The sequence below is a fragment of the Marmota monax genome, unplaced genomic scaffold, assembly GCF_021218885.2.
Source record: "Marmota monax isolate L192 unplaced genomic scaffold, Marmota_monax_Labrador192_F-V1.1 WCK01_AAM20220418_F8-fsc00004, whole genome shotgun sequence".
Taxonomy (NCBI): domain Eukaryota; kingdom Metazoa; phylum Chordata; class Mammalia; order Rodentia; family Sciuridae; genus Marmota; species Marmota monax.
The window spans coordinates 33,860,155-33,869,039 of NW_026692881.1; the positions used below are offsets into that span (position 1 = coordinate 33,860,155).

At 50.0% G+C, this 8,885-nt stretch overlaps 1 protein-coding gene across 2 annotated transcripts in view; it reads left to right on the plus strand.

Moving 5' to 3' along the window:
- Plpp4 (phospholipid phosphatase 4) overlaps window positions 1-7,976 on the plus strand; it is a 113,373-nt gene extending 105,397 nt beyond the window's left edge. For both annotated transcript variants that reach the window (XM_046450259.2, XM_058581345.1), the window contains one exon: window positions 7,435-7,976. In XM_046450259.2, the coding sequence (XP_046306215.1) occupies window positions 7,435-7,634 (200 nt within the window). In that variant the 3' untranslated portion in view covers window positions 7,635-7,976. The remainder of the gene's footprint in view (window positions 1-7,434) is intronic.
- The last annotated feature ends 909 nt before the right edge of the window (window positions 7,977-8,885 follow it).

An 8,885-nucleotide genomic window follows, 5' to 3' on the forward strand; every position in this document is an offset into this window, starting at 1 on the left:
AGGGTCTGCTGACAACCGGGACTTCAAAACAGGTCTGTCTAAGAGGAACAGAAAGGAAGTTTGGGCAGTGGAGAAACACTGTGACCACTCCAAGGGAAAAGCAAAGCAAGAGAAATAATGTTTAGTGATGCTAAGGGCCATGCTGGTGGAGGAGTAAGGTGGCACTGTGTGATGGTAGACCTCTGCAGCCAACCTGGACTTGCATGAGTTGGTTCATGTCAGGGGTATGTTCCCAGTGCCAGCCCAGCTCTGCCACAGTCTGTTCAGCTTGCTCCCCTGGAGTCAGCCAGGGAAAGAACATACCTTTTCTTGGATCCTCTTATGGACTCTGAGTCAGGCTTACTTTACCTGAGTCTCATTTATGAGGCCATCACTGTCCACACTGGTTGTAGGGATGGAGAGGTTGACCGGACATTTGTCAATGTCTAGAGACATCCTTATGGTTGTTACAACGTTGGGGTGATGCTCCTGGCATCTCATGGGTAGAGGGTTAAAGCTAAGGACTATAATACTGAACATCCTACGAGCCCCTTCTCACAGCCCCAAGGTCAGTTCTGCCAAGATTGAGATCCTGATCCACATCACGCCAAAGCCCTATCTTTCTTTCCCTTGTTTCATGGTAAGAAGCAACAATGTTCTGGGAATAAGAAATTTTATTCATTCAACACTCAGTTATATCTAAATATTTTTTAAGGATTTGGCAAAGATTTTTGTTTCTCATTAAGTTTTTAAGTAGATGCATTTGCTTACAATAAAGCTGTTGTTAAGAGCACACAAAAGTTGAGCACAAACAATAAGATTAAATTCAGCAGTCCACTGTGATGGGGACCAAGAGACCAAGTAGGTGCTTCCAACAGAAAACTGACCATCAGGGTAATGAGCTGACAGGCAGAGGCCTTGGTCCTCACACTGGAAAAAAAACAAAAAACTGTTTAGTGTATGAACTGTTTCATGGAGTTTGTAGCTGCACCTTGGCTTCTATTTATTACTTAATAGTTTGCGTAGTTAAGTGGTCTTTACAGATAACCTGCATCCATTTAAATTAAACACATATTTTCTACAATAAAGAGATTATAAGGCCATAGTGTTTCTTTTGGACAAATCCCTTAATATGGTGATTTTACTGTCAATCTTCTTCAGTCTTTCAAAATATAAAGTATTTTAACTTAAGGCTATAGATAATTTTTAAGTACTACATATATCATGACTATTAAAATTACTTTTAGTATTTATATCTAATGTGCAAAGAAAACTTACTACCAGATTCTTATAGTAGATATTAATCAGTCTGACATGCTTATTAATTGATCCCATAAGTAATTATAGGTCAGCATGATTTTAGTGTCTGTTCTTTGATGTTCCTAAATCTGGAACGCAGTATTTACAGAACAGATAAACCCAAGCTGTGCAGCCACCCAGGCATCCTGATAGCTTTTCCAATAGCCGTCACAAGCTCAGGTGTAGATCCCCTCTGTGAATGACGTTAGATCCGATTCTTCATCAGAAGGTGATGGTGGAGGTTGTTGGGTGCTCCTGATATAGGTCCCCAGTCCCATGGCCAGCAGCTGAGAGCAGCAGAGGTGGAAGAGCTCTTAGGGTTCTAAGAATTTCTGCTTGGGAAAAGCCCCTGTCTTCATAAGTCTCATCCAGAGAGCTCCCTGTGCTCTTTAAGGAGGAACTCCCTGGGGAGGAGATTCCCTGCCAACTTGACCAATCCCATATCCAATCTGAGTTTTCCTTTAAGATGCTTTCGACTTCTTTCCTTCTCTCAGTGTAATCTTGCTCGGCCTGACAGCTGCTCTCTTCCCTCCCGGGCTGTGGTACCTATTGCAGAAGCTGTAGTCTGGGGGTGAGGAGGGCTCACATGAGAACCCTCAGAGCCACTCTGTCCAGAAAGGTGCCGGGCATCCTGCAGTGTGTTCTCCACGTCGCCATTATAAACAGCAGCAGAGGCTGGAAGGCCGCTCCATTCCCACTACTGCTAAAGCTGGTCCGCCCAGGAGCCCTGTAGTTCTCCTGCAGCAGCCGGAAGGCAGCAAGGCTGGGGGTCCACAGTGGGGCTGCACCGGCTGCAGCTGCACCTGGGCCGCCCTGCAGGGGAGGGCCTGCGCCCAGGCCTGCCCCTCAGCACCCAAGGCACAGTTTAGAGAGGAATCCAGTTTCCTGGGTGGAGAAGGTGTGAACAGCTAGGCCTCCAACTGCTGTGGCCAGAGCCTGATGAGATAAACTACTACTTTTTCTTTCATGGACTGAGCTGCCCCCATGGGCAGGGGCCATCTATTGGGCTGGAAATTTGTATAGAGCCCAGTGGGCATCAGTACTGCCCAAGGCCCTCTCGTCATTGACTTCAGTCATTAATTAATTAATAATCAACATTAATGTTAGGAGGTTTTCTGACTCCATTTCAAGTTTGATTTAAGCAATAGAGCCCAATGTGGAAATACATCTGATTGCTCCATTGCATATTCACATCCAATAAATAGCCCATAATCTCAAACGACTTGCTCTGTTAGTTATCCTGATTATTTTCTGTTATTTCTGGTTTTTTTCTCTTCTTTCTTTTTTTTTTTTTTCGTGCCCCCTGGCACACTCCAAATACACAAGTATGCTGTTTTATTAAATGAGGGAAATATAGGGGCACAGGCATAGGGAGGGGCAGGTGTGACTTTTAACAAAACTTGTCTGGACACAGAACCAGCTGGACTGATGCTAACTCTGTGTGGCTGGCCCCGTGTCTGTGATGCACTACTTTCAGGTCCACTGGAAGCAGGGAGTTGACAGGTGTCGCCTCGGAGAGGGGCTCGTCTCTGTGTTTCACTGGGTGTTTTAGCTCTAAAACCTGCACCATTCCTGAGCAAGACAGCAGCAGAGGAAGAGCAGGTCTCTGGCCAGCGTCTGCTGCTTCTCACACTTGTGCCTGTGGTCTCTGGCCAGGGTACAGTCCTAGATGGCAGTGGCAGGAGACTGTTTTTTGCCTGATTGTGGGACAGGATGATGAACCCCCACTGAGACCCTGCATCTGGATCCAGGTTCTCCTTGTGGGATTTGGGCTTGGGCAGCACTGTTTTCTTGCATCATAGGTCTTTGAAGCCGTCCTGGGTGCCTAAGTGGAGTTTCCTTATTGGAAAGAGGCAGTCACTTGTTCCCACTCAGGCCAAGGGCCAGCTGAGGGTGGGAAGCCCCCACGTCCCTCTTGGAGACCCCATATGGGCGTTTTCAACATGGCCGCCCATGCCTTCACCTTGCTTCCCTGACTGGGCTGTGAGAGTGATCTGAAATGAACTTCCATGTAGTGACCAGAATTCAGGAGATTATCAGTCCTACCAATGCAGGTGTGCGGAGGGGGACACTGGCCACTGTACTGGACTGTTGCGTGTGCCACAGAAGATTGTCAGCTTCAGCATAGCCAGGCAGAGGCTGTTCCCTCTGGAGAAACCCTTGTCAAAGCTTCATGGTGCTCTGTAACGCCCAGGTCTCTCGTGGGTTCTCCTTCCTTCCCCTCTGCCTGTCTTTCTGTCTCTCACAGCTGAGGGACACACAGATAACCAGGCCTCCCTTGGGCCCTCAGAAGCAGTCTCTAAATGAGGTGACTTGAAAAGGGTCTCTCAGAGCTCTGTTACTGCCCCCACCAGCCCTGGGTACAGCAGACTCCCGAGGCTCACTCCCGGGCATCCTCGGTCCCCTGTGACTGACCTCACCTCGTTTCCCCCCACAGTCGCTGCCCTGTGTAGGTGACTATGAAGAGGCAGCCCAGGTCTAGACAGAACCACTCAGCCGCAGCCCTGAGTGGCAGTGTGAGGCTGCAGGGTGCACAGGTGGTAGCCTACAGTGGGAGTGGGGTCCTGCTCCACACGGGGGGCTCATGGAACCACAAAGGGACATGGGAGTGCTGTGACGTCCTTGCATCCTACAAAGATACCGCCACCCTGTTAAAAGACGGCCTTCCTTAGTTCAGGTTCACCAAGCCCTTCTTCCCCAAGTGCTCTTGTGTACTCTTCCCTCTGCCTGGAAACCTTGGGTGCTCTCCTTGCCTCCTGTTCCGCACTTCCCCTGGCTGATTCTGGCACATCCTGCAGGTCTTAACCCGTGGGGGGCATCCCAAGCAGAGCCCCACACCCTCCAGCCCAGCCCAGTCCACTGCAGGCTGCACTGTGTGGTGCCTTGCAGCTGCAGAGCACGGCTGAGCTGCTCAGGAATTCTGAGCTCCTGTTGCTTTACAATCCAGTGAGTGACAAATGTTTTTTAAATTCATTATAAGTTTATTTTAAACGCTATGAAAATAAGGCTGAGCTCAGGAGGTGGACACTCTGGGCGGCCTGGGTGCTGTGTGTGCGGTACAGATGTGTTGAGAGAACAGCAGAGCTAGGTAAGGGGGCAGCACGGAGGATCGGAAGTCCCCTGGCAGTGTCAGGGAGGGACATGAGAGGACAGCATGAGAAGAGCAGAGATGGGGACTGTGTCCTGGGTCTTATTTGGACGTGCTCTACGGCACTGTCTTTAGAGGAAGCATTATTAGATCACCATCACAGCTCAGGGAGGTGGGGACTGAGACCTCCATTTGGTCTGAGAGAGGTGAAGAGACTGGCCCTGGCAGGGGCTGGGGATTCCTCAGCAGGAAGATTCTTGAGTCAGGCTGATAGGCATGGGGACCCTCTGCAGGGCCCACAGTGCCTCTCGGGATGAGTAGGTATTGGCCTGCTACCCGCCCGTGGCCTCCGGCCTCCCCGATGTCCCTGCTTTCACCTTGATGGCTGCTCCGTAGGGCCGAGCAGATGCCCAGATGTGCCCCTGGGCTTTCTGCCTGTTGGCAGCTAGGCGGCCATAACCACATCCATCTGTTGTTTAGATTTTTACTCCCAGGGCAGGAAGCTGGGGCAATTATTCAGTCTCTTCTTTGACCAGAGAACCTCAGTGTGGCCTACGGAGGTGGACCCAGGGCACCGCACTCCTGGACCTCTCCCTCAGGAGGCCCTGCTCACCAGCAGGTGCCTGTTTAGTGTTCCTGTGTTGCAGATGAAACGACAGAGGAACAGGGTGGGAAAGGGGCTCACCCAAGGACACCCAGGACAGCAGCCAGTCCGGCCTGTCACTGAGCATCCATTTCCATCAGCAAACTTAGTTCTGCTGTGAGCAAGTATTGATCCAGTATAGCGGGAACCGCAGCCATGGCCCTGTCCTCACAGCCTTCTGAGTCCAGTGTTAAATGTCCCTCATCTGCACAGCTTGACGTTGTTCCCCACTGTGCTGCACAGGTGCTCAAAGTGTACACCTGGGAGACTTGGTCCATGGCAGGGGTCAGGTAGGGACTGCGTTGCATGGGGACATACAATTGAGCTCTGAAACATGAATAAAAATCGAAAGCAGGGTAAGGAGAAGGGATTTGCAAGAGTCCAGGATAAGGACAGCACCTTTGGGTCCTGAAAGGGGAAGAGGCAAGTGTATTTGAGCAACTGATAGGAAGACAGTGAGTGGGAGGGAGGGCTGGGGCTGGTGGCAGGGCCAGGGGAACAGTCTTGAATGACACAGGGGCTTGGGTAGCTCTCTAGGAGCAGTGGCAAGGACTCTGCCAGCAAGAGAGCAGCTCCGTCTGTTTGCACTTGAGCGGTCATCACCAGCTGCTTTCCATACTCTGGTCACCAGAGCAGCGACTGTGCCCTTCTCTGAACCGTTCAGGCTGCCATCACAGAAATTTCTAAAACAAAAGAGCTTTTCTTTTACTTATTACCTCTTTATTTGTTTTCCTATTGTAGGTCAGTAAATTGAAATGCACTATGTGGTTGAATTTATTTAAAATAACTTAAAGCTATGTATTATAGGATGTTTATGTTTTTCTATTAGCCCACTAGAAATGCTGAAGCTAGAGGCAATTCTAGGAAAGATAATGAAATAGAGAAATATTCCCTCTCCTCAGAAGTTATTCTGATTGATCTAAACAGAGCCGGGATACCTGTAACAGAATCATAAAAAGACTGATAAATGTGATGCACATTATCTACATTGAGCTGGTTTTTTTGGAAAGATACATTTCTTCAATAACCCCTCAAAATTTCCCCCACAGGAGATGCCAGAGAATTATCTTGTGACTTAAACTGAAGTCTCTGAACAGGGTGTAACTTCCTGGGAAGGCTGGGAACTTATGCCCTGAACACTGATCATTAGGGAGCCCTGTGGCCCCTCAACAGAGCCCAGGTGGACACTCCCTTCCGCCCATGGGCCTGCTGCACTGTGAAAGCTGGGATCTCAGAGGCAGGTACTTAGGATGCCTGGAATGAGCTGACCCAATCTAGTGCAGCACCGTGGGCCTGCACAGGCTGCAGAATGAGGACCCTGAGCTTCCAGTCCAGTGAGTTTGGGGGAAACAGGGCAGATGCTAGTTCCCACAAGAAGCTTGTATGATTATACAAGATAATAAATGTAATAATGGAAATCCCCAATGAAGGCAGCTGAACATGGCAGAAACCTTAATAAAAGTCTAAATTTCTTTTGATGGGAAGGTTCTCTATCATGCCAGGATATTTTGGCAAGAATAATCCATAGAGACAACTTAGAGCATTTTACACACACACACACACACACACACACTGAGTGAGGCCTGGTTTCATGGGGTCGCTGTTGGGCACCAGCTGTATGCCTTCCTTGGTGAATGGCTGCTCCCTGTGGTGGTGGAGAGACCTATCTTGCCTGCACAGGGGCCCCATCCCTGCCTCAGCTGCTGTCTGTCACCTCCTCAACTTGATCAGATATGCAGCTCTTTGGAGGGGTGAGGTCCCCTCCTGCAGAGGTCTACTGACTGTGCCAACCCTGGCATGTTGCAGATGCTTTATTCACTTTGTGACTTTGTGTCACAGACAGGGTTCATTTTGTCCCTGGGAAACCACTTACCTGGAAGCAGAGACCAGCACACCTGCTGCATTTTTGTGGTGCACCAGCAGGATCTCAGGACTCCAATGAGACCCACCTAGAAAAAAGAAAAGTCAGCCCCCACGGGTACAGGCATTTAGATGTTATCGAGATGGCTGGTAATCTTTCAGAATTTAAAATTGTTCTTCAAAGTCAGCAATAAGGGCTGGGGTTGTGGTTCTGTGGTAGAGTACTTGCCTAGCATGTGTGAGGCACTGGGTTTGATTCTCAGCACTGCATATAAATAAACGAATAACATAAAGGTCCATCAACATCCAAAAACATTTTTTTTTAAGTCAGGAATAAGATCTAAATTCTTACAATGCTCAGATGTGAGTTAAAGAAATAAAAGGGGCGAGAGAATCAGGTACTCACTTACAGGTACGTGCTAGGAGAGATGGCAGTTTGCAGAGACCACAGGTTCGCACCTACAGAAAACCAGTCCCCGGAGCAGGTGGGAAAAGTGCGTCCTGGAAAACTCCACTGGCCACGTGTAAATGAAGAGTAACGCCTTCCTCCCTTTGCTCTTCCTAGATTCGTTCGTGGGCGGCGTGATTGGCCTCATCTTTGCATACATCTGCTACAGACAGCACTACCCGCCGCTGGCCAACACGGCCTGCCATAAGCCCTACGTCAGCCTGCGCGTGCCCACCTCGCTGAAGAAGGAGGAGAGGCCCACGGCGGACAGCGCGCCCAGCTTGCCCCTGGAGGGGATCACCGAAGGCCCCGTATGATGAGTGTCCCGGGAGATGGACGCTGAGCCCCGGGCTCGCTCTTCCCCCCAACGCCGTAACACGGTGGCAGAGGTTTTCTGTAGTGTGTTTCTCATCCATTATTTCTCCAAGTTTCCCTTCTGCTTCCATTTTGCCGACGGTCTTCGTGCCACTCTCGAGGTCTCCTTTCAACGTTTTCGAGTTTGCAAGGTCAAGACACCGGAAGCGCTCTCTGAAGACCAGGGAAGGGCTGCAGGGGCGGGTGGGCGTGGCTGGCCGCTTCCCTCCACCTGGTGTTCGCCATAGCGATCGCCTTCCTCCTCCTTCATGGTTGTACATCACAATAAAACCTCCCTCCTGGAAGACGCGCGTCCAGTGTGGCGAAGTCATTCGCAGCTGCAGGGGGTTTCACAGCGCAGCCCAAAGCCAGCTCTGTCCATGGGGGTCCGGCGGCTGCACCGGGGAGCAAAGGCTCCGGTCCCAGCGCGTGTCCGTGAAGTGGGTTTGAAACGCAGAGCGAGGGTCTTAGCATTCCCCGCACTTTTTGCATCACTTATTTAGAAAGATTTGAGCTGAATACCTCCATGCACAGACCTCTGCCAAGAACAATAAAAACAAAGAAGCACGAGCGCTTGTGTCTGCGGGGAGGCCACGGAGCTCTGGGCTCTGGGTGCAGGTTCTTCCAGCCTTACCATCTAGGTCGGGGAGCCTGCGCTGTAGCTCAGCCTCTTAGAGAAAATTCCACTGCACCCAGGGAAGGTGCCACTGATCTCCCAGATGGGAAAATCAGTTGCCACCTAAGGGTGTGGCTGCATGACCCCTGGAGGACAAAGGCAGCTCCAGGGCGAGAGGTTCCTCTACCTCCTGTAGGTCAGCTGCTGATGTGTCAGTTTAGAGCCAGCAGGTGTCTTCCCTAGGTCATCTCTACTGTGAGTCGGCCCTGGAGCCATGCACCACCTTGTGAAGACCTCCTTCAGTGGACTCCGGTCCTGTCCAGCTGTAGTGCCTCCAAACTGCTTTCGCCCAAAGCTGCCATGATGGTCTCACAAGTGTGGGGAGGGAAGGGAGGGCCCCAACTGACGTCCATCAAGGTCAAACCATTGACTTGTATCTATGACAACAGCTAACAACTTTGAGAGCAACTTCGAAAATGAATGAGAGGTATTTTAAAAGTTAGATCATAGTCAGTCATAACATGTAACTTTAAATCCAGATCTAAAATTCGTATAAAATTACAAAATTAATAGGTAGTTAATAAAAACTACAATGTTC